Genomic DNA, 27,938 nt, shown 5'->3' on the forward strand with positions numbered 1-27,938 from the left:
ATCTTCTAGGCTCTTCCCTTTCTCTGGCGGCGATAGGCATTATCAGGACAGGAGTGTATTCCTAACAGCCCAATAGCACCTTCTTTCAATGTGACTAGTTTGGAATGTGAGGAGGTGACTGGTCACTTCCCAGCTTATGGCTGCCTCTGCTGATTAGCCAAAGGCCTTAGCCTAAGCGCAGGGCCTCAGAGTGTCCCCGCAAGAGAAGGGCCTTACACCAGCAGACAGTGATTTTGATTCTTTCTTTTATATCTCTAGAACTAGCTAAGTAATAAGAATACACCTAAATTCTTAGAGTATAGGCCTTTACAGACAGGCCTGAATATCTGTATCCTAACAGACGGCTTCATGAAACAAATGTTGATTTGCAAGAACACTCCATTTCAATTAAATTTGTATCTTTTTCTACCCCTTGTCAACTGATTTTTTTCCTCTGAACAATGACAATTATCAATATCCCTCAGCGCAAACACTAAGGGTGAGAGCTAGATTCACTCTCCCAGAGGCAGACACTGAAATGGGGAAGGAAGTTACCGCCTGATCGCTGCAGTGATGTGGGGCATAGCTAGGAGGGGTAGAGGGTGGGAGATGGTGGGGTGGTGAGGGGGAAATGGAGCTGGGAATCTGCTGGGTTTGCACCGGAGAGCCAGGCAGCTGAGGCTGAGAACTGTGAACTCGCTGCATCAAAGCTTGTCATAACCATACAGCTAAGGGTAGCCTAGAATTCCTCCGTACCTGTAAGGGGTTAAGAAGCTCAAATAACCTGGTTGGCACCAGACCAAAAGGACCAATGGAGAAAGAAGATACTTTCAAATCAAAGAGTGGTCACTTTGGATGAGCTATTGCCAGCAGGAGAGTGAGTTTGTGTGTGTATGGGGGTGGGAGGGTGAGAAAACCTGGATTTGTGCTGGAAAAGGCCCACCTTGATTATCATGCACATTGTAGGGAGAGTGGTCACCTTGGATAAGCTATTACCAGCAGGAGAGTGAGTTTGTGTGTGTGTGTGTGTTTTTGGGGGGGTGGGGGGGGGAAACCTGGATTTGTGCTGGAAATGGCCCACCTTGATTATCATACACATTGTAAAGAGAGTGGTCACTTTGGATGGGCTATTACCAGCAGGAGAGTGAGTTTGTGTGTGTGTGTTTTTGGGGGGGTCGGGGGGGGAAACCTGGATTTGTGCTGGAAATGGCCCACCTTGATTATCATACACATTGTAAGGAGAGTGGTCACTTTGGATGGGCTATTACCAGCAGGAGAGTGAGTTTGTGTGTGTGGTTTTTGGAGGGGGGTGAGGGGGTGAGAGAACCTGGATTTCTGCAGGAAATGGCCCAACTTCATTATCATACACATTGTAAGGAGAGTGATCACTTTAGATAAGCTATTACCAGCAGGAGTGTGGGATGGGAGGAGGTATTGTTTCATGGTCTCTGTGTATATAATGTCTTCTGCAGTTTCCACAGTATGCATCCGATGAAGTGAGCTGTACCTCACGAAAGCTTATGCTCAAATAAATTGGTTAGTCTCTAAGGTGCCACAAGTACTCCTTTTCTTTTTGCGAATACAGACTAACACGGCTGTTACTCTGAAAACTTTCAAATCTTGTGGGGGAAGGCCTTTTTTTGTGCTCTTTGTTTGTGCTCTCTGCTGGGACTGAGAGAGGCCAGGTAGAAATCCATCTCCTCCAACCAATCCTGAACCAGTCTCTAATATTACAAAAATAGTAAGTAAAGCCAGGCAAGGTGTGTTAGAATATCTTTTGTTTTAGCTTGTAAATTTTCCCTTTGCTAGAGGGAGGTTTATTCCTGTTTTTTGTAACTTTGAAACTAAGCCGAGAGGGAGTTCCTCTGTGTTTGTGAATCTTTTGTTCCCCTGTAAAGTTATCTTCCATCCTGAACACAGATGATTCTTTTAACTTTTCTTTAAATAAAATTCTTCTTTTCAGAACCTGATTGATTTTCAGTGTCCTATAGACCCAGGGGTTTCGGTCTGTGCTTACTTTGTAACCAATTGGTTAGGATATTATTCTCAAGCCTCCCCAGGAAAGGGGGTGTAGGGCTTGGGGGGATATTTTGTGGGACTAGGAAGTCCAAGTGGTCCTTTCCCTGATTCTTTGTTTAAATCACTTGGTGGTGGCAGCAGGATTTGTGCCTTGGGGAAGTTTTTAACCTAAGCTGGTAGAAATAAGCTTAGGGGGGCTTCCATGCAAGTCCCCACATCTGTACCCCAGAGTTCAGAGTGGGGAGGGAACCCTGACAGAGCCAGAGAGAGACAGGAATTCTCCTGCGAGTGTCTGGTCAAGTGTTGCTTGAATTGTAAAATGCTGTGAATCCCGCCCAAGAGGAATGTTGTGTGGAGGGGGCAGTGTCTCCTGATTGCTGAGAGGACGAGGTTGGGCTGAGATGAGAAGGAGGCCAGGTATGTCACTGGGCAGCTTTGAAGTCAGGCAGATCCCTATTGTGGAGGCCAGAGGGAGATGAGGAGTCTGACAGCCCAGGTGGTCACCCCTTCCCCCATTTACCGCTGTGTCCTGTGTGGGGACGATAGCGACTGTCTCTGACCCACGCACCCCAATCTGCATCCCTCTAACCTGAGCTCTTTGGAGTCCCTGCTCTCGGGGGGTTTGCTTCTGTGACGGGCTCCCAGCGCCTCTCACGGCTTCTCGGCACGTTTCTCCCAATGTGTAGCTGTTGCTCTGTCACCGGCACTTGGGGGAGTTGGGTGGAGCCGTGGGCTGGGCTGAGACTGGACTGGGTTGGGCTGGAGCTGGGGAAAGGAGTCGGCCTTTTGCTTGACCTTTGGAATAATAAAGTAGAATTTAGTTTCTCCCCCTCCCAGTCTCCTTTGCTTTGCATGAAATGGCTGCTAACTGCAGAGGTAAGGTTAAAGGTAAAGGTGATGCAGACGTGATCTGGGATGGAAATGTCACCCAGCCAACTTCATCCCTGCCCTGTCACAAGCTCCTCAAACTTCCCAAAGAGAGAAAACTCACTGAAAAATTGTGCCTCCCTCCCTGACCCCAGTACAAATCAGGAACAGTCTGATTGGGCTCCTGGGCTCATCCTCCTCTCCCTCCCCCTGGTACTAATCAGGAGTAATCCCACCGGGGCCATGTGACCTGTCTACATCAGTGTGAAGTTGTTGTGAGGGGAGAATCAGACCATTGGCCTCTAGGTCTATTTGCAGGAGACACACTCACACATTGTGCTAAAGTGATTGTGATCACTGAACTGGGTTTCCCAAAGCCCCTGTTCTCTCAGCCTTATCACCAGTGTTCCCTCTAATTTTTCCCACCCATGTGCCGAATGAATTTTGTTACGTGCACCTATATGGAGGTGATGTGATGTGGGGGTCAGCTGACTCTGGTTGGGGAGGGGGGCGGGGAGAGGGGCTCGGGCTGTAGGGATAAAATTAGCAGAGCAGATGCAGGGGGCTGAAGCCTGGGGTCTGATATCCTCCCCACCTTCCAGGTTTCAGAGCCCCGACTCTGCCCAGCCCCGAAGGTCCCCAGGAAGGGGTGTTCTGTAAAGTCCAGCCCTGTCCTGGAACAGTCAGAGGAATGTTAAGGTTGTTTTCCCTTTAAGGAGTCAATGTGCAACAGTTTGTTACTTTTCCCCAGAGTCACTGAACAGTTCCATTTAAACACAGCGGCTGGGTCGATCTCTTCCAGAATCCAACGAACCTTTGAAAAAGATTCTTCTGAGGGTGACCTTCAGACAAAAGTCTATTTTGAGCTGTGAGCTAGGCGACAGGCCCTCTGTTTTCAGGGCAGGGTCCTGCTTCTTTCTCCTCCGCCAGAGCTGGGTGTCTGCTAAAATGCAAAATATTTAGCTCCTGCCCCCTCTGGTGCAATGGATGGGGTCACACCCCCTCTTTAGTTTGAGGGGGTCTGTTTACCTGAGATGTAAATACATTCTCATCGTCCTTCCAAGTCCTATGGCAGAAACTCCCAGGGGGATTTTTTTTTTTTTTTTAACATTCATAATTGATGCAGCAAGCCCAGAGGTGCCGGGGCTCTGAACTGCCCAGCCCAGAGGTGCTGGGCCCATAGGCGTGGGAACTAGTGGTACAGGGGGTGCTGCAGCACCCTCAGGCTTTAGCCAGGGCTCCGCTGCTGGCACCCTGCGCCCCATCTGCTGGCCCACCAGGGCCCAGGGCCCAGCTGCAGGCTCGGAAGGGGGCAGGGAATAAAGGGATAAAGGGACAGGGATAAAGGCACTGACCTTCAGCACCCCCACTATCCAAAGTGTTCCCGCAACACTGTCTGGGGCTCTGAAGTGCCAGGCCCAGAGGTGCTGTCTGGGGCTCACCCCTGGGAAGCCCTGGCACAAATTAAGCACTGGAAAAACGACATTCCTATGTCTAGGGTGAGGTGTCACACAGAGTCAGTGTCCCCTAGAAATGTGTCTCCTGCTGCTAGGGCTCTGGGCAGCCTCTCTAGGACCAGGACCTCTCACCCCCATGTGCTTGAGCATATTGGGGACCCTCTGGAACAATCCCCAATTTCCATTAGAAACGCCCCTTCTCCCCCCTCCCTGGGGTCTGGATGGATCCGTTCTGTCCAGTCACTAACAGGGTGGCTTCTATGCACGATGCCCGCTTAGTACGGGGAGAAGCTGCCGGAGCCCAGGGTAGGTTGGGCCCCAAGGGGGCAGGCTCTGGGGCAGAGCGCTGCAGCAGAAGGGTTTATCGCTAGGACCCAGGAGCAGCTGGGGGGCGGCTCCGGGGGGAGCGATCGCGGGGCTCAGGCCCGGCCGCAGGAAGTGACTCGCAGCCGCTGCGGGGACTCCGGCTCCCAGGCTCCCAGCGAGATCCCCGAGCCCCGGCGGCTGGTGCTGGGAGCCCGGAGCCCGGGCTGCAGCCGGGAGAGGGGAATCTCCAGCCGGGCCCTGCCCGCTGCTCCCCGGGAGCCTCTCCCAGGGCAGAGCCCCCAGCCCGTCCAGGGCCCTTCCCGGCCCGGCCCCTGCCCCGGGGGGTCCCGCTCGGAGGGAAGGTAAGAGAGACCCGCCCGCCGTCACAGCCGCCCTGCGCGGGGAAGGTTTGGCCCCGGGCTGCTCCCCGCGGAGCTGGCTGCGATTCCCTGCCCCGGGCCCGGGAAAGCTGCCGCCAGCCCCCGGTGTGTGCGGGGCGGGGGGACCAGCCCGCGCCGTGCAGAACAGGCCCATTGGCATGGGTGGGGGGGGGGACATTCCCCCTTTTCAGAAGCAGGAAACACCCCCCTGGGCAGGGCTGGGAAAACGGACCAGACTCCCAGTGCTGGAGCCTGACCCCAGTGGCCAGAGGCTGCTGTGAAGTACGAAGGGAAGCTGTCGGGATTCCTGTCCCCGTCCCCGGCTCAGAGCTCTGCTTCCCGTGTCAGCCTGTGGCTGGCAGGCGGGTGGGAAATGAGAAGACCCTGCCCTGCTCCGTGTGCTGGGGGGACAAGGAGCTCTCACCTTCTCCACTCCCTGACGCCTCCTGGCTGCTCTGAGCAGGGTGTGTGTCTGTGGGGGGGGATTCTGCTTTTCTGCGCCTCCTCCCCCATGAATAGTGGGGTTGTGGCTGGGGCAGCAGGCGCTGAGGGGGGACTCTTGTTGTTCCAGATGCCGGTGACCTTCGAGGAGGTGGCTGTGTATTTCACCCGGGGGCAGGGGGCTCTGCTGGACCCCGCTCAGAGAACCCTCTACAGGGACGTCATGCAGGAGAATTATGAGACGGTGACCTCGCTGGGTAAGGGATTCCTGTGTCCTCAGCTATTATAAGCCGTAGGGTCTGCGTGTCTGACTCTGCTCAGTTGGATTAGGAAGGAATGGGTCTCAAAGAGAAGTGCTTCTCAACCAGGGGCCCCTGTGGGGCCGCGACCAGGTTGCAGGGGGGCCGCCATGCAGGGCCGGCGTTAGATTTGCTGAGGCCCAGGGCACAAAGTGGGAGCCCCACTGCGTGGGGCTGGAGCTAAAGCCTGAGCAATTTAACTTTGTGGGGTCCCATGGGGCGTGGGAGCCCGGGTATTTGCCCTGCTTCCTACCCCCGAATGCTGGTCCTGGCTTTTATAGGCAGAAAAACAGTTGGTGTGGCAGAGGTGGGCCGTGGCGTTTTTATACCATGTTGAGGGGCCTCAGAGAGAAGAAGGTTGAGAACCTCTGGTAGAGTCCACAGCTCCACTGTGAAAGATACGCTCCTCTCCATGCCCCCTTCAAGGGAACAGGGGAGGCAGAAACCTAATGGATAGGCCAATTCATCCCCATCTCTCCAGCTTTCAAGGGGCCAGAAGCAGGGGATTGCCCTGCCTGTGTTATTTCTCCTTCTCTCACTGTTCACCGGTCTTCCTGGGACCAGCTCCATCCATGGGGAGGGCTTTCGGTGCTGCAGGCTCAGGGGTGCTGGGACAATCTGTACAGTGGGGGGCTGAGAGCCACTGAACCAAACTGTAAACCCTGTGTCAAAGTTTGACTCAGACTCACAATTTATCAGACTACTCTGTTTTATTAGCAAAGCCGCTCTGCTAATACATTTAGAAGTGAGCCCCCCGAGTGGGGCTTGTGTCTCTTAATTTATACAGTTTTTTGGAGAACAAGTTACAGAGAAGTTACAGACAAAAGAAGAAAAAGATTTTAGTCACCACCCTTCGAGATCCCTGAGACCAGTCACGTATCTTCAATTACCTGCCACCCTTAACAATCTCCTTTAACAGCTTCTAGTTAACTTAACTAATTGCCCTTCACACCTTCCATTCTGATGCCTGCTTCTTAGAGGTGCTGGCTCTATCTTAATTGCTTCTCCATTCAAAAGCTAACTGTCCCTAAGTGTGCTCCCTCAGATACTTTGTAACATGTTTTGGCATGCCCTCTCATATACAATGTATCCAGCATGTCCCCTTACACAACCTTATACTTATACAATGTTATACTTCCACACCTGAATAGAATTGAAACCACTTCAAGCCAGGGGGTGCGGCAGCTCCCGCAGCACCGCTAGATCCAGCACCGATGTGCTGGTTTGGAAATAGGCAGGAGTTTAACACCAGGGCTGCGTGTGCCAGAAAGTCCCCCAGAGCTCATCTACCCTGAGAACTCCTAGTGAGGGCGTGACAACACCCCACTCCCACCCCCAGATCTCTGCTACTCCCAAAGCATCGGAGTTACCACAGTCCCATGTAGGGTCAGGTAAAACTCAAGGAATGTTCCTTGTGACAAATACTCTACCAGTGCTCCATGCACCCTGACTTTGCCTGTTTTCACCCCCTGTGCAGGATTCTCCAGTTCCAAACCTGACCTGATCGCCCGGCTGGAACAAGGGGAAGAGCCGTGGGTCCCGGATCTCCAGGACAGTAATGAAAGGGAGAGCCCGAAAGACACCCGCACAGGTGAGGAGTCAGGGAACCTGAGACAGAACCATCTTGAGAGTGAAGGAAAAAGCTGGGACTCCCAAAATGTGCTGTGAGCGAGAGCCCTCAGTTCTGCCCTGTCTCACCCAGGTGAGGGCTGCAGTGACAGGTTTCGTATCATGAAGGCAAATATCAGTCACGGCTTCCCACCCATCCTGTTAGCTGTCAGGAATTTCCTCCCTGACTTTCCTTCCCTGGGAGTGTTTGGGTGGGATGAGGAGGCAGAATCCAGTGTCTCCATCTCCCCAACAGTCACTGTGCTGTGTTTTCCATCTTTGCTATTCCCCTTTCTGTCCTTTCCCCCCCGGCAGAGGCAGTGACTCCTGTCTGGGTTCTCTCTCTCCCAGCAGGTGATAGGACAGTGAGTGAGAACAAGGAGGAGAATCAGCAGGAGGAAGGTTCTGGGAAAGTGGAATCGCAGGAGATGGTTTTGAAAAGAGCTGAAGGGAATTTTTCCCAGTGCTTGGAACAGGGAAATGCCTGGGGAGATCGACACAGATCAGCGATGCAGCTGGGAAACTATCCCGGGAAGAAACTTGATGAATCCATTGACCGTGGCGGAGGATGCAAAGATCCCAAGGAAATCACAGTCCAGCAGAAAAGTCACAGTGAAGAGAAACCTTACAAATGCCTTGACTGTGGGAAAAGTTTCCGTTTCAGTGCAAGCCTTATTAAACATTGGAGAACCCACACAGGAGAGAAGTCCTATAAATGCCTAGACTGTGGGAAAAGCTTCAGTGAGAAGTCAAACTTTATTATGCACCGGAGACTGCACATAGGACAGAAACCCTATAAATGCCTGGAGTGCGGAAAAAGATTTAGTCAGAGATCACCGCTTATGGCACATCACAGATCCCACACAGGAGAGAAGCCCTATAAATGCTTAGTCTGTGGGAAAAGCTTCAGTAAGAAACCATGTCTTATTGTACACCAAAGACTGCACACAGGAGAGAGACCATATAAGTGCCTTGAGTGTGGGAAAAGTTTTAGTCAGAGTTCAAACCTTACTGCACATCAGAGAATCCACACTGGAGAAAGACCCTATAAATGCCTCGAGTGTGGGAAAGGTTTTATTGAAAGTTCACACCTCACTGCACATCAGAGAATCCACACAGGAGAAAGACCTTATGAATGCCTTGTGTGTGGGAAAAGTTTCAATTTGAAATCAACCCTTAATACACATCAGAAAACTCACACAGGAGAGAAACCCCATAAATGCTTGGACTGTGGGAAAACTTTCCGTCAGCGCTCACACCTTATTGAACATAGGAAAATCCACACGGGAGAGAGACCATATAAATGCCTTCAGTGTGGTAAAAGTTTCATTCATCACTCAAACTTTATTAGACATCCATGTCTGAAGACAAGAGAGAGACACTATAAATGCCTTCAGTGTGAGAGAGTTTTCTATGCGCGATGGAACCTTATTAAACATGAGAGAACCCACAACGGAGAGAAACCGTATAAATGCTTGGTCTGTGGGAAAACTTTTGGTCAGAGCTCATACCTTATGAAACATAGGAGAATCCACACAGGAGAGAGACCATATAAATGCTTTGAGTGTGGGAAAAATTTCATTCATCACTCAGTCCTTATTAAGCATCAGAGAATCCACACTGGTGACAAACCCTATAAATGCCTTGACTGTGGGAAGAGTTTTGTTGACAGAACAAAACTTACTAGACATCAGGCAATCCACACAGGAGAAAGACCCCATAAATGCTTGGACTGTGGGAAAAGCTTCATTCAGAAGTCACAACTTACTGTACACCAGAGAGTTCACACAGGAGAGAGACCCTTTAAATGCCTGAAGTGTGGGAAAACTTATATCCATAGCTCAAAGCTTACTACACATCAGAGAACCCACACAGGAGAGAGACCTTTTAAATGCCTGCAGTGTGGGAAAAGTTTTATTCATAACTCAAAGCTTACTAAACATCAGAGAACCCACACAGGAGAGAGACCCTATGGATGCCTTGAGTGTGGGAAAAGTTTTATTCAGAAGTCACATCTTACTACACATCAAAGAACCCACACAGGAGAGAGACCTTATAAATGCCTGGAGTGTGGGAAAACTTTTATTCATAACTCAAAGCTTACTACACATCAGAGAACCCACACAGGAGAGAGACCTTATAAATGCCTGGAGTGTGGGAAAAGTTTTATGGAAAGTTCATCCCTTATGAAACATAGGAGGATCCACACAGGAGAGAGACCATATAAATGCCTTGACTGTGGGAAAACTTTCAGTCAACGCTCACACCTTACTCAACATGGGAGAATCCACACAGGGGAGAGACCCTATGGATGCCTTGAGTGTGGGAAATGTTTTATGGAAAGTTCATCCCTTATTAAACATGGGAGAATCCACACAGGAGAAAGACCCCATAAATGCCTTGACTGTGGGAAAACTTTCAGTCAACGCTCACACCTTACTCAACATGGGAGAATCCACACAGGGGAGAGACCCTTCAGATGCCTTGAATGTGGGAAAAGTTTTATGGAAAGTTCATCCCTTATTAAACATGGGCAAATCCACATGGGAGAAAGACCCTACAAATGCCTTGAGTGTGGGAAAAGTTTTATGGAAAGTTCATCCCTTACTAAACATGGGAGAATCCACACAGGAGAAAGACCCTATAAATGCCTTGAGTGTGAGAAAAGTTTCATTCAGCACTCAGTCCTTATTAAGCATCAGAGAATCCACACAGGTGACAAACCCTATAAATGCCTCCACTGTGGGAAAAGTTTTATTCATAACTCAAAACTTACTAGACATCAAGCAATCCACACAGGAGAGAGACCCTTTAAATGCCTTCAGTGTGGGAAAAGTTTTATTCAAAATTCACATCTTACTATACACCAGAGAGTTCACACAGGAGAGAGACCCTATGGATGCCCTGAGTGTGGGAAAAGTTTTATGGAAAGTTCATCCCTTACTAAACATGAGAGAATCCACACAGGAGAAAGACCCTATAAATGCCTTGAGTGTGGGAAAAGTTTCAGTTTAAAATCAACCCTTAATACACATCACAAAACTCACACAGGAGAGAAACCCCATAAATGCCTGGACTGTGGGAAAACTTTCAGTCAGCGCTCAAACCTTACTCAACATGGGAGAATCCACACAGGAGAGAGACGTTATAAATGCCTTGACTGTGGGGAAAGCTTCAATAAGAGCTCAGAGCTCACCAAACATCAGAAAATCCACAAAGGTGAGAGACGCTAGAAATAGCTTGACTGCAGGAAAAGATTCAATTTGACTTCACACATCAGTGATCCACACAACAGAGAGAGAGAGTCCCTGGGGGTTAGTAACTCCTCCCCTCCCCAAATCCCCCAGGGCGCTGGGCTCTGGGGATCAAATATTGACGGACCAGGAGGATGGGTTTTGGGGAGGGAACCGGGGATTGAATGGTTGGGGCTGGTGGAGCTGGGAAGCAGGGGGAGCTGGGTGCTGGATTATCGAGCGTTTGGGGATCATGGAATAAGAGGCGAGGAAGAGCACAGGGGTAGAGAGGTGCTACCTCTCCTCACTCTCCCCTTCTGCCCCATCTGCCTGCCCCCGCTGCATTCAGGCAGCACCACTGGGAGGGGCTGATTCTCACAGAGCCATTTGGGGAAGGCCGAGAGATCCCACCTCTGCTTCCGAGCATTTATCTATGGTAGGAAATGTGGTCGGGATTAGCCAGAGCATCTCTGTGACCCTCCACCAGATTTCCTAGTGTAACCTCACCCTGAGCATCTTATGTGTAAGGCTAAGATATTGTCATCAATATTTTTAGTAAAAGTCACAGACAGGTCATGGGCAATAAAGAAATATTCACAGAAGCCCGTGACCTGTCTGTGACATTTACTAATAATATCTGTGACAAAATGGGGAGGAAGAAGTCTGCATCACCCATTGCTCCTGGGACTCTGGGGTCCCATGGCAGCCGGGCAGATGTGGGGGCCCTGGTTGCAGCTGCATGGGCCTCCTGCCTCCCGTGTTTCGGAGCTCTGGGGCCCCTGCAGCCCATGGCAGTTGGGAACTGTGGGGGGGCCTTGCCCCCCGCAGTGACTCATAGATCTGGTGGCCACCCCTGGCAGCTGGGTGCTGCGGGGTACTCTCACGGCCTGCAGCAGCTTAGAGCTCCAGGGGGCAGCTCTTTGCTACTGCACGCAGCAGGGGAACCCCGCAGCTCCGAGCCACCATGGGCTGAAGTCACAGAGGTCTCTGGAAATCACAGTTTCTGTGACTTCTGCGAATCCATAACAAAATCGTACCCTTACTTATGTGTTCTGACCCCCGCCCATTCACAGAGTGATTTTTAGTCCCTGAGTTTCCCCTGTGGAGCTGGATTTTCTCATTCCCAGATAGTCTCACATTACTTGAGGCCCTGCTGAAAAGCGTTTAGTGTTTGTACATTTTCTGCCTTATGCACCAGAATTAACTAGATGCTAAAAAAGTGGCAGCAGGGACAGTAAAATGTGGTGTTTTAGCTTCTGTGCTATTTCAGGGCAATGGGGTGAGTCTCAGGGATTCCCTTGTTCCCTCCATCACCCTCCACTCTCCACATAGCAGCCTCTGTCCCAGCAATGGACAGTGTGATGTTGCACTCTATATGATTTTTAAAAATATGCTTATGAGTGTGAATATAATGTAACTGGAATATGCTTCATGCAAAAGGTCTCTTGTAAGGTATCATTACAAAGTTTATAATCTACTGAGTATGGTCATCCTATTTGTATAAATGTGTCACTCTTGTATCTGAAACTAGACATGAAATATAACTCTGAGGTCCTATTGTAGTTATGCAAAGTGGGGGCCATTAATGGTGGTTTGGAATCTTAATGCCTCCCATTAACCAGGACAATTGACTGTAGATGGCTCTGTTTTACTTGGAAGTCTCCCTGTATATGTGTGTCCTGGCAAGTGGGTAATGAAGTCTTAGAGTGACATGTGATTATGTCACCTGAACTGGAATCCATCTTTAACCTGGTGCTTTTCCATTGAGGAGGGGTGGGAACCCAGAGGGACAAAGGATTCCCACCTTATGCAAAAGATATAGAAGAGGGTGGAACAGAACCAAGGGGGCGGCCATCATGAGGAATCCCCTAGCTACCACCTGAGCTGGAACAAGGGCTGGACCAGGGGAAAGGATTGTGCCCAGACTAGGAAGGCGTCCAGTCTGTGAAAGAAACTTATTGAAACATCTCAGAGGGTGAGATTTTATCTGTATTCAGTTTTATTACTGTGTTAGACATAGACTTGCGTGTTCTATTTTATTTTGCCTGGTAATTCACTTTGTTCTGTCTGTTACTACTTGGAACCACTTAAATCCTACTTTCTGTAGTTAATAAAATCACTTTTTACTTATTAATTAACCCAGAGTATGTATTAGTACCTGGGGGGAGGGGCAAACAGCTGTGCATATCTCTCTATCAGTGTTATAGAGGGCGAACAATTTATGAGTTTACCCTGTATAAGCTTTATACAGGGTAAAACGGATTTATTTGGGGTTTGGACCCCATTGGGTGTTGGGCATCTGAATGTTAAAGACAGGAACACTTCTTAAGTTGCTTTCAGTTAAGTCTGCAGCTTTGGGACATGTGGTTCAGACCCTGGGTCTGTGATGGAGCAGACTGGCGTGTCTGGCTCAACAAGACAGGGTGCTGGAGCCCCAAGCTGGCAGGGAAAGTAGGGGCCGAAGTAGTCTTGGCACATCAGTTGGCAGTTCCCAAGGGGGGTTCTGTGATCCAACCTGTCACAGTTTTATCTTCTCCTCATTCTACCCCTCTGTCTCTCACAGTGTCACTTACCACTATGTCCCTGACTCTCCAAGCTTAGGAATCACAGTTTTGATGTCTATGATCCTAAGTCAGACTCCAGAGGGCTGGAGAAGAAAGGGTCATAGACCTACGAGTGGGCGGGGAAATCCCATTGAACCTAAAGCACAGTTTGGCCTTTCAGATCCTATAGCCCTGTTTACACCTATTGGTGAAATTAGTTCCCAGCTTTTTCTAAGCTAGTCCAGATCATTTGTAGATGGGAAGATTTGTCTTTCTTTCTCTTTCTTTTAGTATAATGATGCTAAAACTTTTGTAACTCATACAACCAAACACGGAGATGAGAAGTGAAGCTGGTTTAGCCACTACAGAAGAAACTGGGTAAATTTATTGTCCTGATTTTGTGTCTTAAAGGATTCTCTGAGATTTCACTTTATGAACATGAAAGTGTGTTATAGCCCACCCTGGCTTGTGGGTTTTTCTCTCTTCGTGAAGGCTGTTTGGTCACATACGTTGATATTTAGTTTGACAGGATGTAGCTCAGATTTATTGAGGACTTCACGAGACAAATGATCATTTGCCAGAATAGGCCTTTTTTAGATTTTGTTATTTTAATCTTTATCTGACCCTTTGTCATGAGATTTTTGTGTGTGGTTTGAACAATGACAGTGATCAGTATCTCTCAAAACAACCACTGATGGTGCGAGCTAGAGTCACAGTGCGGGAGACAGAGGAATGAAGTTACTGCCTGATCCCTGCAGTGATGTGAGATACAGTTTGGAGGGGGAGAAGCGAGGGGGCACAGAGCTGGGAAACTGCTGGGTTTGCTCCTCAAAGCCAGACGGCTGAGGCTGAGAACTGTGAATTCGCTGCATTAGAGCCAGAGAGCGACTAGACTTGGCCTGTGAGTGTCGTGTGAAGCTGTCCCTGAAATCTAAAGGACCATGAACGACACCCCAAAAAATAATAGAGGGAGGGGGCTCTGTCTCCTTATTGCTGAGATGCCGAGGTTGGGCTCAGGCAAGAAAGGAACCGGGGATGTCAACAGGCCTGGGCAGCCTTTAAGTCAGGCCGACCCCCATCACTGAGGCCAGAGGGAAATGAGGAACCTGACAGCCCAGCTGATCACCCCCTCCCCCTGTACCCCAGTGTCCTGAGTTGTGATGACAGAGATTCTCTTTGCCCCACTTACCCCACACTGATCCCTCTTGTGACTAACCCCCTGTGCCCCATGTTCACCACTTGCCTATGGTTATGATATATAGTGTACAAAGAGTGCCTGGTGAGGGATCACTGGAAAACTCATGATCAGCTGCATATTATGCCATCGAAATGTATGTACCACCAGTGCATGTAGAATGGTGAGATTTTACTGTATGTTTGTTACTAGGGTGACCATATTCCAGGTGCCCAAAAAGAGGACACTGATGAGGGGAGGGAGCCTGCAAAACCCCTGGACATTTGCTGTTATAGGAAAATCCTGCTCGGACAGAGAAAGCAGGTTCAAAAAAGAGGCTCTGCGGGAAAACCCGGACATATGGTAACCCTATTTGTTGCTGAAATATGTCGTCGTTCTGGGGAACGCCCACAGACTAGCTCCTCAGAGACGAGAAAGATCTGACCATCTGTGTTAGAAAACTCTTATCTGGCCGTCCACCAATAGGAAGAAGGGGGTAAACAAAGAAATTTACAATTCATCCGAAGGACGGTTTGGAGCTCACATACGCCATGGAGTTGCTTGATGCCATGACCCAGCAAAGACTTTTCCACTATAAAGGCTGTGAATATAAGAAGGGGGGGAAAGCCTCTGGCCACGTCCCCTTCCCCATCTCTACTCACAGTAGCAAGATCGCTTGAAAGACAATAGGAGCATCATTGAACTGAGGGAAGTGGTCCTAGCTGGAAGGCTTTCCAGTGAGCATGGACTGCTGAAAGCTCTTGGGTGAGAGAAATCCTTTTGCTTGTAAAGGTACATCTACACTTCAAACCTAAGGTGACCTATATTAGGTTGACTTAGAGCCACCACAGTACTTATTGCAATAGCTGATGTCCACACTCCCCTCTTTGGGTCACTGGGGCATGTCCTGCCCAGGAGTGCTTCCACCAACCGAAGAGGGGCAGCGTGGGGAGCTGAGAGCCCAGTCTGTCATCTCCAGCCGCAGCTCCTGCCATAGGCACCAACTTCCCCTCTGCCCGGTGGGTTTCCCACCCCTGGCCCTGCCCCTGCACCGCCCTCACCCCACCTCCATTCCACCCCTTCCACAAAGTCCCCGTCCCTGCCCTGCCTCTTCTCCGCCTCCTCCCTTGAGCGCCCCGCATCCCTGCTCCTCCCACTCCCTCCCGGAAAGTTCTAAGCGCCACCAAAGAGCTGTAAGGCGGCAGGGGGCAGGGAGGGGGAGGAGCTGGGATGTGGGGCGCTGGGGGTGGGGAGAAGGAGGCGAGGAGCAGGGAGCTTGGCTGCTGGTGGGTGCGGCGCACTTGATAATTTTTCCCCCGGGGGTTCTCCAGCCCCAGAGCACCCATGGAGTTGGCGCCTATGGCTCCCTCCCAGGGGCCTAGCTGCCCCACAGGCTCTTAGTGGGCTGCCCGTCCACCACTCCCTCTTCTCCGTAAAGAGCGGGGGAAGGCACCTGTGGCTTTTCAACTCCCTGTTCCCTGCTGGGAGTGTGGGAAAGCCACCTGGGGCTCCCCCTCCATCATTCCCCTGCCAGGTTGACACCAGACCATTAATAACTACTCTGAGTACAGTCTTTCAACCGGCTGTGCACCCACCTTATAGTAATTTCATCTAGACCAACGAATTCCTCCCTGCTGATCAGAACTGAGTCTAACCCGACTGTCCCATGGTTACTTCCCCCACCATCAGAAAGCAGAAGTTGTCCCTGACATGTACCCAGCACTTATTGCACATTGGGTGCTGATGATAGGGTGGCCAATTGCCCGGTTTTTGAGCAGAAAGTCCAGTTAAAAAGGGAACCTGACATTGTCCGGTCAGATCTACTGACTGGACACCCAAAGTCTAGTTACTGCAGGTGGGGAGGCACTGGGTCATCACCCACACCAGCCCCTACTCAGCCAGGGCTGCCTCCTACCTGCATTGGGCGGCTGCTGCTCCCAGCCCCAGCTCCACAGGCAAGTCCCTCCTGACCTGGATAGGGAGGGTGTAAAATGAGTGGATGGGGGAGGAGCCTTAGGGGGAAGAGGCGAGGCAGGTGTGGGGCCTCGGGGGAAGAGGTGGGGCGGGGAGATTCCGGCACTCCTGCTGGAGCGTCTGGGTTTTTTAAATTACCAAATTGGGAACCCATATAGCTAGCTGAAAGGCTGTGAAAAATATTAAGAAACAAACAAATATAACTTTTCACAGCAGCAGACTTACTAGCTAGCAATAAATAAATTACAATGATTTTGATGTGTTTCTGGGTAAGGGGACTGTTGGCCCCATACTGAAACTTAATGGGGGGGTTTTGGTTGGCCCCCTCCCAGCACCAAAAGCTAAGGGAAGGACCGATGAGAAATCAAGGCCCTGAGAGTAGTCCCCAGGGCCGATGGGGAGAGGCTAATGCTCTAGGTCAACCTTGTTGACAGGACAGGCAGGCCAATGAGGGAGTCAGGAGCCCGTCCTCTGTGTGAGCTGGAGCTGCCTGCCAGAGAAGGGCAGAGCTAAGGGGAGAGCAGCAACCTGAGCGGGGCTGGAGGCAGAACAGCAGCAGTGCTGAGGCAGAGGGGAGCTGGGGCTGGGGCCGGGCCAGTCTGGAGCCGGGCGCGGTGAGCAGCTGGGGAGAGTGAGGGGGACCCTGGGCAGAGGGCCCAGCGTAGGGAAATGCCCCCAGCCAAGGGGCCTCACAGGCCAGACTTGGAGGGGGAGCCTAACCCCGACAGGAGGAGGCTGATGCTGGGAAGAAGGGTCCTGCCACCTAAGCCTGAGGGCGTGTGGCCACCGTCAATGCACATGTCTGACCCGCAGCATCCCTGCAGCACCGCCAGGGCCTGGGCAGGAGGCCTGAGACATGTGAGGAGCAGACTTGGAACTGCCCTTACATCTCAGAGACGCTGGTTGTGGTTCCCCCCGTGCCCACAGAGCGGGGTGACATGTTTTCCTTTCACCTTTCCCATTTTTTTCCTTTTATTTTAATTACTTGCTGTTTAATTAATTTTATTTGTTCTGAACTCTGTGCAATGGTCAGTGAAGGTGACAGGGAAGAGTCCAGAGCGAAGAGAGTACCCCGCAGTGGGGACACTGTCACCCCTGTCTTGAGTGATCACAACAAGATTGGGGGTCAAGCCCCTCAGGAATCCTTGGCCCAGCCTTGTCAGGGTTATGGGGACTAGAGTGGAAGGGGAGTCCTTGGGGTCAGGCAGGCCTCTGGATGAAGGGAGTGGGAGCGAGGACTCAGATCCTTCTGCTATTCAATTCCACTGGGGTGGGGTGTATAAGCCAGGAAAGTTCCCCACAACAGAGGGACCATTCCCCGCTTAGCTCTCTGTAGGGGTCAGCACCACCATGTTGCACAATGGAAACTTGACAAAATTACCAGACTTAGTGATGGACATTGGAGGGGGCTCCAGGCTGAGGCAGGGGGTTGGGTGTGGGAGGGGGATCGGGCTCTGGGCTGTGGGTACAGGTTCTGGGGTGGGGCCAGAATTGAGGGGTTCAGGGTTGGAGCTCTGGGCTGGAGCAGGGGGTTGGGATGTGGGGGGGCGGTGAGGGCTCTGGCTGGGGGTGCAGGCTGTGGTGTGGAGTTGGGGATGAAGGATTTGGGGTACAGGAGGGGGTTTGAGGCTGGGACCGAGGGGTTCGGAGGATGGTAGGGGGATCAGGGCTGGGTCCTGGGGGCGGGGGTAAGGGCTCCAGTTGCGGGTGCAGGCTCTGGGGTGGGGCTGGGGATGAGGGGTTTGGGATGTTGGAGGGTGCTGCGGGCTAGGACCAAGGGGTTTGGAGGGCGGGAGGGGGATCAGGGCTGGGGCAGGAGTGTGGGGCACGGGAGGCATATTCAGGCTCTGTGCAGCACTTCCCTCAAGCAGCTCCTGGAAGCAGCGGCATGTCCCCCCTCTTGCTCCATCTGCAGGTCTCAGAGCCGCGGAGTAAGCGCTCGGGGAGGGGGAACGGAGGCAGCGTGCGGAACCCCCTGGCCGCGCCTCTGCCAGCAACAGCAGGGATGGAGAGCCGCTTGCAGGGCTCATCCCCCATTGACCTCAACATTGTTACCGTGGACACTTGTGTCCGGGTACAGACACGTTACCGCCCCCTGCCTCTGTGCACATCTCATGGGTTTTGCTAAAGTTAATTAAGTATTTTAGGGAAAAGTGTCAGAGCGGCCACAAGCGAGAGCTGCTGCCTGCACTCTGAGGCCACCAAAAATCTGGTGGTGAGAACCCCTGGGCTGGATGCTCATGACGGGCCCTTCTGACCTTAGAGCCTGTGAGTGTAACAGGAGCCGGGCACAGAGATGCTGCAGCGCGCTGGGTTGATCGCTAGGACCCAGGAGCGGCTGGGGGGCGGCTCTGGGGGGAGGATCGCGGGGCTCAGGCCCGGCCCAGGAAGTGACTCGCAGCCGCTGCGGGGACTCTGGCTCCCAGGCTCCCGGCGAGATCCCCGAGCCCCGGCGGCTGGTGCTGGGAGCCCGGAGTCCGGGCTGCAGCCGGGAGAGGGGAACCTCCAGCCGGGCCCTGCCCGCTGCTCCCCGGGAGCCTCTTCCAGGGCAGAGCCCCCAGCCCGGCCAGGGCCCCTTCCCGGCCCGGCTCCTGCCCCTGCCCCGGGGGGCCCCGCTCGGAGGGAAGGTAAGAGAGACCCGCCCCCCCCGTCACCCCCGGGCTGCTCCCAGCGGAGCTGGCTGCGATTCCCTGCCCCGGGCCCAGGCAAGCGGCCGCCAGGTCCCGCTGGGGGCGGGGGGAGCCAGCCCGGGCCGTGCTGGGGCAGCCACACAGGGAGGGGGGACAGATCGGAGTGAGAGCTTTTTCTTCCCAAAAAATGAAAATATGCATGGCTCAGTCATTATGCACGCGTGCAGTCGTGCAAAACTCCCCCAGGAGCAGCCGCTCGCCAGCGAGCCTCGTGTGGAGGCCAGAGACCGTCTCTGCCAAACGTCTGCCTGGCCCAGTCTCTTCCCAGAGCGAATCACGCACAGAGTCAGTGTCACCGCGAAATGTGTCCCCTAATGTTGTGGGCAGCCTCTTTAGGAGCAGGACCCCTTCACCCCTGAATCCCGGTTGATACTGGGGACTCTCTGGAGCAATCATGGGTTTCCACAGACATGCCCCTTCTCCCCCCCTTCCTGGGATCAGATTGTCTCCTTTCTTTTCTCCCGTTGACTCGGTGGCTTTTATGGATGATGCCCCCGTAGTGCTGTGGTCAAGGGATGAGGAAGCTCTGAGGGGCAGGGTCTGGGGCAGGGAGGTTTCAGTTGAATGGGTTTATGGCTAGGGCCCAAAAGGAGCTGGAGTGATGTGGGAGTAATCAGTGGGGTCCCTCATTCCCAGCAGCAGGAAGTGAATGGCAGTTACTGCAGTAAGTGGTCACTGCTGTGCAGAATCCCCATTCCTGGCAAAATCCCTGGCTGCAGACAGGAGAGGTTTATATTGTAAGGCAGGAACATTCCCGCTGCTCCCCAGGAGCCTCTCCCAGTGCAGTAACCCCAGCCTAGCCAGGGTCCCCTTCCCAGGCCTCAGCTCCTGCTCCCAGGGAGGGCACTGCTTGGAGGGAAGGTAAGAGAGACCTTCACCCCCTCTCCCCTCTATGGGAGCCGTGCCTGCCGTTTACACCCGGGCTCCAGGAGGAGGAGGCTAAAGAGGTGCAGGAGTGGGGAACAGGGATGCATTAGGTTACAGGAGATGGGTAATAGGAATGCAGGGGGCAGGAATGGGGGGCAGGGAGAATGAGCAATGCAGGGGAGTCAGGCTGTAGGAGGAGAATTATGGGGCTGAGGGGAATGAGGATGGAATAGAGGGAAGATGTGATGGGGGGGCACTGTGAGGGAAAGGGGGGATGTGGGGAGGGGAGGCTGGAGGTAGAAGGTGAGAGCAAGTGCAGACTGGCTGGGGGAGGGAGAAGGCAGAGTGGTGGGGAGAGATACAAGGGCAGCTTCCGCACCCTATGGGGTAGGAGAGGGTGAAGGACTTCCCCATCCAGCAGTCATGGGCAATTTTTTTCCTGGAACTGGTCAAACAAGCATGTGAGGTGAGGAGACTCTCCCCTCAGGAATCAGAAGCGACAAGGAAAATATCCACAGGCAGCCTCCTCCCCGCCCCACACACCCTGCTTCCAATTTATGATTTGATTTAAAAATAAAAAAGACACACTCCTGATGTTGGGGTCTGTCTCCTGAGTGTTTGGGGCTGCTCGAGGCCCTGGTCTGATTTCCATGCAGGACTCAGATCTCAGCCAGACCCATTGTCAGACCCGAGTCACTGCTAGCTCTGGCAGGAGGTGAGTGTGGATGGGCCAATGAGATCATAGAATCTCAGGGTTGGAAGGAACCTCAGGAGGTATCTAGTCCAACCCGCTGCTCAAAGCAGGACCAATCTCGAACTAAATGGTCTCAGCCAGGGCTCTGTCAAGCCTGACCTTAGAAACCTCTAAGGATGGAGATTCCACCACCTCCTTAAGTAACCCGTTCCAGTGCTTCACCACCTTCCTAGTGAAAAAGATCAGCGTCTGCCTGCCTGTCCCTGGGGGCTGCAGGGGCAGGCCAGGGAGACTCATCCTTATCTGCTGCCACCAAAGGGCTCCGGTTATTGCTAAGGAAGAGGAGGAGGCTGGTGTATGCGTCTCTCCCTGCTCATGTTATCAGCGCTCTGGAGTTGAGCTCCCTGGGTCACAAGCTGCTGCCTCCTCCATTTCAACCGGGAACTCCAGACTGAGATGCTGCTTCTTACCCAGCAGAGGAGAGATGTCTGTTAAAGCCCCTCTGTGCCCAGCCTAGGTGGGGACTTTCTCCAGTGGCTGGAACCAGTCCCTGGGGCAACTCCTGGCTCTTCGGTCTCCAGCTCCTCAGCTGGAGCCTGCAAGTGATGGAGAGACCCGGGGGACAGGGCTGGGGCCAGGCAGAAAAGTGACTCTGCAAAAAGGGCCCCTTTCAGGGACCTGCTGGTCTACATGGGGAGGGGGCTCTCTGTGTGTCTGCAAGTCCCAGAGCTGCTGCCCCCATGGACACTGCCAGGTTCAAACCTCTGTTAGCAGTGGCAGATCTGCCTAATGAGAGCAAAGGCTCAAGACAATGGGGCAGTCAGCAGTTCTCCCAGGACTAGGGAAGAAGATAAAAAGGGAGAGTGGAGAGACTGGAAGGGGCAGCAGGAGCAAGAAGTGGGGAGGGAGTTTCCCAGGTCCCAGACCTGTCTGGATCCATTCCCTGCACTCCCGGGGCAGACTGACTCTCCTGGGAAGAAGGGGAGGAGCTGAGAGAAGAAAAGCCAGATGCTGACTCTGCTGAACACCGCACTATCAGGGGAGATGGGGAGTAACTACAGCGGGTTACACGATAATGTCATGGGGAGCCCCCAAAATGGTTCTTTCGATTTCCTCTTTTTCTAGCATTTGACGCAGGGATGCTCTTACTGGGAGGGTTTAAAAGTGTCCCCGGTGAGTTCAGTTCTGCTGGGAGGGGCCTGACCTGGCAGCATGGCAGAGTCCAGAGCATGTGTCTGCAGGGAGGGAGCCTGGAGGGAATCGGGGTGTGAAATGGACTCAAGTCTCTTCTGTAACCTCGCCCCATCACCCCTCTCGCCCTGACAGACTGAGGAATCACGTCCAGATTTCGCTGCAGATCGTCCCGTCTTCCAGGGGACAGGGAAGGGAAATGGCTGTAATGGAGCCAGCTCAGGTAGGGGATTTTCAGGGAGCTGCAGGGGGGGTGTTGTAGAGGGGGAGGGGCAGGAAAGACTCAGGATGAAGCAGGGAGGGTACAGGGTGTGATAAACCTGCTGATATTCTGAGTAGGTCCATTGACGTGGGGGAGGGGGTGGAGAGACACTCCCCCATTTCTCAAAAAGGACACAACCCCCTTGGGCAGGACTGGAAACATTTTCCAGACTCCCAGTGCTGGAGCCTGAACCCACTAGCCAGGGGCTGCTGTGAAATACGAAGGGAAGCTGTCGAGGTTCCTGTCCCTGGCTCAGAGCTCTGCTTCCTGTATCAGCCTGTGGCTGGCAGGCGTGTGGGAAATGAGAAGACCCTGCCCTGCTCCATCTTCTGTGGGGGACAAGCAGCTCTCACCTTCTCCCCACCCCCTGAAGCCTCCTGGCTTCTCTGAGCAGGGTGGGGGAGGAATTCTGCTACTCTGATCCTCTCAGAGCTTCCAAGATGATTTTATTTTTTCTTTCTTCCTTTCCCGTGACTAGTGTGATTGTGGCTGGGACAGCAGGTGCTGAGTGGGGGACTCTTGTTGTTTCAGATGCTGGTGACCTTCAAGGAGGTGGCTGTGTATTTCACCCAGGGGCAGGGGGCTCTGCTGGACGCTGGTCAGAGAGCCCTCTACAGGGACGTCATGCAAGAGATCTATGAGACAGTGACCTCACTGGGTAAGGGATTCCCGTCCCCTCAGTTATTAGAAAATGTAGGGCCTCCATTGCTGAATCTGGTCAGGTTCTTCCCTGGTCAGGTAGATTGAAGGGGAATGGGTTCTATAATCCACAGCTGCCGTGTGAGAGAGACCTGCATCTCCATACCCTCACCAATGGGATAAGGGTGTCAGACATAATGGACGTGCAAAACCATCCCCATCCCTCCAGCTTTCAAGAGGGAGAAGCCATGTATTCTCCCATCTGTATTGTTTCTCAGTCGCACAGAGAATTACTCCAGCCATAGGGAGTTCAGAAATAGGCAGGGGTTTAACTCTAGAGCTGTGTGTGCATCAGCAAAGCCCCCAAAGTGCACAGATCCTGGGAACTGCTAGTGAGGGTGTGACAATTCTCCCCACATTTCCAGAAGTCTCTCTCCCCCAAGGGGGCTCAGTGACCATGTTCCCGTCCCCTTGGATTCCAGATTCTCCCAGCACAGTACCAGGACATGGAATGCCCTTTATGACAGACACTCTCTCAACCCTCCATGCACCCTGATCTGGTCTGATTTCACCCCCTGCGCAGGGTTTCCCATTCCCAAACCTGAGCTGATCGCCCAGCTGGAACGAGGGGAAGAGCCGTGGGTGCCTGATCTCCAGGCCTCGGAGGAAAGAGAGATCTCAAGAGGCGCCCGCCCAGGTGAGGACTGACATAGAAACCATCTGGCTAATGAAGGAAAATGTTAAGAATACCAAAAATGTGGTGTGAGTAAAAGCCCTGAGTTCTTCCTTACCTCACCCAGAGCAGGGCTGGAGTCAGCAGATATCGCTCACGGGTCTCCACCCGTCCTGTTAGCTACATGAGTTTCCTTCCCACCTTTCCTTCCCTCTGAGTGTTTGGGGGGGATTTGGAGGCAGAATCCAATTGCTCTGTCTTCACAGCATTAGCGTGTTGGGTTTTCCCTCGGTGCTATTCCTCTTTCTCCCCGGCACAATGACTCCTGTCTGGATTGTCTCTCTCCCAGCAGGTGATGAGCGAGGGAGTGAGGACGAGGAGGGGAATCATCATGAGCACGTTCCTGGGGAAATGGAACCACAGGGGACATTTGTGGGAAGAGCTGAAGAGAATTTTTCCCAGTGCTTGGAAAAGGGAGAAGCTTGGGGATATTGGCACGCATCAGAGAGGCTGCTGGGAAACCACCCAAAGAAAAAAGTGGATGAATCCATTAAATGTTGGGGAGGAGACAAGGATCCCACAGCCCAGCAGACAAATCCCAAGGAAGAAAAACCCTATCAGTGCCTCAAATGTGGGAAAGGATTCATTCTGAGATCACACCTTGTGACACATCAGACAATCCATACTGGACAGAAACCCCTTCAATGCTTGGACTGTGGAGAAAGCTTCAGTAATGGCTCAGACCTCAATAACCAGTGGAGAAGCCACACAGGAGAGAAACCCTATCAATCCCTTGAGTGCTGGAAATGTTTCAATTTCAAGTCAGCACAAATTACACATCAGATAAGCCAAACATGGGAGAGACCCCATAAATGCTTAGACTGTGGGAAAAGTTTCATACAGAGGTCAGACCTTGTTAAACATCAGGCAATCCACACAGGAGAGAGACCCCATAAGTGCTTGCACTGTGGGAAAAGTTTCACATGGAGATCAGCTCTTGTTCAACATCAAGCAATCCACACAGGAGAGAGACCCCATAAGTGCTTGGACTGTGGAAAAAGTTTCCTATGGAGGTCAGACCTTGTTAAACATCAGGCAGTCCACACAGGAGAGAGACCGCATAAGTGCTTGGACTGTGAGAAAAGCTTTATACGTAGGTCAGACCTTGTGAAACATCTGGCAATCCACACAGGAGAGAGACCCCATAAGTGCTTGGACTGTGAGAAAAGTTTCATTCAGAGGTCAGACCTTGTTAAACATCAGTCAGTCCATACAGGAGAGAGACCCCTTAAGTGCTTAGACTGTGCAAAAAGTTTCAGAGACAGATCAGCCCTTTTTAAGCATCAGGCAATCCACACAGGAGAGAGACCCCATAAGTGCTTAGACTGTGGAAAAAGTTTCATATGGAGGTCAGACCTTGTTAAACATCAAGCATTCCACACAGGAGAGAGACCCCATAAGTGCTTGGACTGTGGGAAAAGTTTCATACGGCGGTCAGACCTTGTTAAACATCAGGCAATCCACACAGGAGAGAGACCCTACAAATGCTTGGACTGTGGGAAAAGTTTCATACGGAGGTCAGACCTTGTTAAACATCAGGCAATCCACACAGGATACAGACCCCATAAGTGCTTGGACTGTGGGAAAAGTTTCATACAGAGGTCAGACCTTGTTAAACATCAGGTAATCCACACAGGATACAGACCCCATAAGTGCTTTGACTGTGGGAAAAGTTTCAGAAATACATCAGCCCTTGTTACACATCAGGCAATCCACACAGGAGAGAGCCCTCATAAATGCTTAGACTGTTTAAAAAGTTTTGTATGGAGGTCAGACCTTGTTAAACATCAGGCAATCCATACAGGAGAGAGACCCCATAAGTGCTTGGACTGTGGAAAGAGTTTCATATGGAGGTCAGACCTTATTAAACATCAGGCAATCCACACAGGAGAGAGACCCCATAAGTGCTTAGACTGTGGGAAAAGTTTCACACAGAGATCATATCTTATAACACATCAGAGGATCCACACAGGAGAGAGACCCCATAATTGCTTGGATTGTGGGAAAAGTTTCACAAACAGATCAGCTCTTGTTAGACATCAGGCAATCCACACAGGAGAGAGACCCCATAAGTGCTTGGACTGTGGGAAAAGTTTCACACAGAGATCACACCTCATTAAACATGGGAGAATCCACACAGGATCTAAACTTCTGTGACACATGGCCAGAAAGGGTTAAGAAACTTGCAGGATAATTGACTCAGACTCAACTTTTGGAGACATGTTTGAAAAGTGTGGAAATGGTAATTAGGGCCATTCCACGTTAGATAGACTAGAAGTTTGAAATGTAAACTTTTATTGTCAACGATCTGGAAGAAGATGGTAAGTGTAGTAATCTGTGTTTACCTTTATCTTGTTGGAGGTCAGCAATGTAAACAAACGGTTCCTGTCTAGGGCTGTATTCTGTTAAGTCAGAGATCAACAGGAAATATTAACATTTAGATGAAACTTGAGTGTAATAATGTCATTTTCTGTATGTCTCTTTAAAGTTTGTGGTTAACTGTCTATGAACTGCTTTATGGATAATTACCTAATGTTAATCCTTGTAATTAATTACCTGTGACATTTAGGAAATAGAAGCTTACTTCAAAAGCTTATTGTTCACCCAAGGACTGCCTGCTCACGAGAGGCTGCAAAAATCTCTCAAAAAATTCTGAGGACCTGATCCTTTTATCTCAGATCTTCTTAAACCTGTAACGAAATAACCCATCAAACGAGGAAGAAGCCTCGTGGAATGCAAATGAAGAACTTGAACAGAAAAGAGCTAATTTCAAAGCAAGTGGGCGTTGTGCGTGAGGATCGGCGGTCAAAGAATCAAAATGCCTTCCTCACTCTCTGTCATCAGAGGAAAAACCCGTGTGGGTAGTGACCCTGTCAGCCTTTTTTTGTGTGAGAAGAAGCCGTAAGCATGGATTCAAGGAAAGATCCTTTACCTCTGGACTGTTTGGACTCTTCCAGGGAAGTGTCCTGGATAGAAAACGGAGCTCCCCAGAGACAATCTGGGTACCCCGAAAGACTTTGGGGAAACTGTCAGTTTATTATATCACTGCCACCCTTTGGAATTACAAACTGGCTCACCTGTGCGTACATTTTACCTGCTTTATCCTCTCAATAGATCTCACTTCCTTTCCTTAGCTAATGAACCTTTAGTTGGTTTACTACAGAATTGGCTGCCAGCGTTGATGTTGGTGTAAGATCTAGGGTACCAATTACTCTGGGGTAAGTGACTGGTCTCCTGGGACTGGGAGCAACGTGATGTGATGTGATTTTTGGTTTAAGTGACCTTGTATCACAAAGTCCAGTTTGTCTTGGTGGCAAGACAGACTGGAGAGTCAAAGAGTACTGTCTGTGAGTCTAGGGTAAGACAGGGATAGTGATCCAGGAGTTCACATATGTCACTGGCCTGGTGAAATCTAATTACAGAATGTCCCACCAGCTTGAGGTGTCTGCCTGGTTTTCTGCCAGGCTGCCTGTAGGTTGGCACTTCTAATTGTGAACCACTCCGAGAGTGTGACAAACTCACCCTGAGCATCTTATCTATTCTAATCCCCTCCATGATCAGAGTGATTGTTAGTCCCTTAGTTCCCCCTTTTGGGACTGGATTGTCTCATTCCCAGATAGTCTCACATTACTCGAGGCTGTGCTGAAAAGCATTTAGTGTGTGTACATTTTCTCCCTTATGGGCCAGAATTAAACAGATGCTAAAAAAGTGGGAACCAGGACAGTAAAATGTGGTCTTTTAGCCTCTGTGCAGTTTCAGGGCGATGGGGTGAGTCCGACGGATTCCCTCTTTCCCCCAGCACCGTCACCCGCCACACTCGACACAGCAGCCTCTGTCCCAGCAATGGAGAGTTTTATCCTGTCCCCATTCTACCCCTTCAGCTCCCAAATTGTCACTTACCACCATGTCCCTGGCTCTCCAGGCTTAGGAATCATAGGTTTGATGTCTGTGATCCCAAATCAGAGCCCTGAGGGCTGGAGAAGGAAGTGTCGCAAACCAGGAAGGGAATCCAAATGAATCTGAATGCACATTTTGGCCTTTCTGATCTCATAGCCCTGTTTGCATCTCTTGGTAAAATTGCTTTCAGTGTTTGTCTAGGCTAGTCCAGATCATTTGTAGATGGGAAGCTGATTTGTGAGTTTTTGGTTTATTATGATGATGCTAAAACTTTTGTAAGTAACACGACGAAATAATGATGCGAGAAGTAAAGCAGGTCTCGCCCCTTTAGAAGAAAATGGGTTCACTCATTTTCTGGATTTTGAGTCTCCAGCTTCTCTGGGATTTCACAGTATGAATGTGAAAATGTTTTATCGACCAGCCTGTGTGGTGGCTTTTTCTCTGTTCCGAAAGGCTGTTTGGTCACATACTTGGCTGTTAGATTAGTCTGCCAGGAAGTAGCTCAGATTTATTAAGGGCTTCATGAAACAAATGTTGATTTGCAAGAACACTCCTTTTCAATTAAATTGTAACCTTTTTTACCCCTTGTCAACTTATTTCTTTTCTTTGAACAAGGACAATTATCAATATCCCTGCAGGTCTGGGCCAGGGCTAGATTGAGGGAGGGGTCAGCATGGCTGGCTCC

General features: G+C 51.3%; 1 protein-coding gene across 2 annotated transcripts; it reads left to right on the forward strand.

The window, feature by feature from the left end:
* The first annotated feature begins 4,767 nt into the window (after window positions 1–4,767).
* LOC141998414 (uncharacterized) lies at window positions 4,768–27,791 on the forward strand. Of its 2 annotated transcripts, none has more exons than XM_074971209.1 (5): window positions 4,768–4,990; window positions 5,580–5,706; window positions 7,226–7,339; window positions 7,708–10,575; window positions 24,237–27,791. In XM_074971209.1, the coding sequence occupies exons 2-5, from the start codon at window positions 5,580–5,582 to the stop codon at window positions 25,511–25,513; spliced, it is 4,386 nt and encodes a 1,461-aa protein (XP_074827310.1). In that variant the 5' UTR covers window positions 4,768–4,990; the 3' UTR covers window positions 25,514–27,791. The 2 variants fall into 2 exon arrangements, with proteins under 2 accessions (XP_074827310.1, XP_074827309.1); XM_074971208.1 differs by lacking the exon at window positions 24,237–27,791 and adding an exon at window positions 21,858–21,934.
* Window positions 27,792–27,938: the final 147 nt, after the last annotated feature.

This window comes from Natator depressus, chromosome 14 (assembly GCF_965152275.1).
Source record: "Natator depressus isolate rNatDep1 chromosome 14, rNatDep2.hap1, whole genome shotgun sequence".
NCBI classification, from domain to species: Eukaryota; Metazoa; Chordata; order Testudines; family Cheloniidae; genus Natator; species Natator depressus.

What these genes read in the sequence shown, in the direction of transcription:
- LOC141998414 (XM_074971209.1), top strand. Translation starts at nt 5,580, where the DNA reads ATGCCGGTGACCTTCGAGGAGGTGGCTGTGTATTTCACCCGGGGGCAG. An exon ending in CCCGAAAGACACCCGCACAG is followed by an intron (nt 7,340 to 7,707) that starts GTGAGGAGTCAG and finishes TCTCTCTCCCAG; the next exon opens with CAGGTGATAGGACAGTGAGT. An exon ending in ACATCAGAAAATCCACAAAG is followed by an intron (nt 10,576 to 24,236) that starts GTGAGAGACGCT and finishes CAATCCACACAG; the next exon opens with GAGAGAGACCCCATAAGTGC.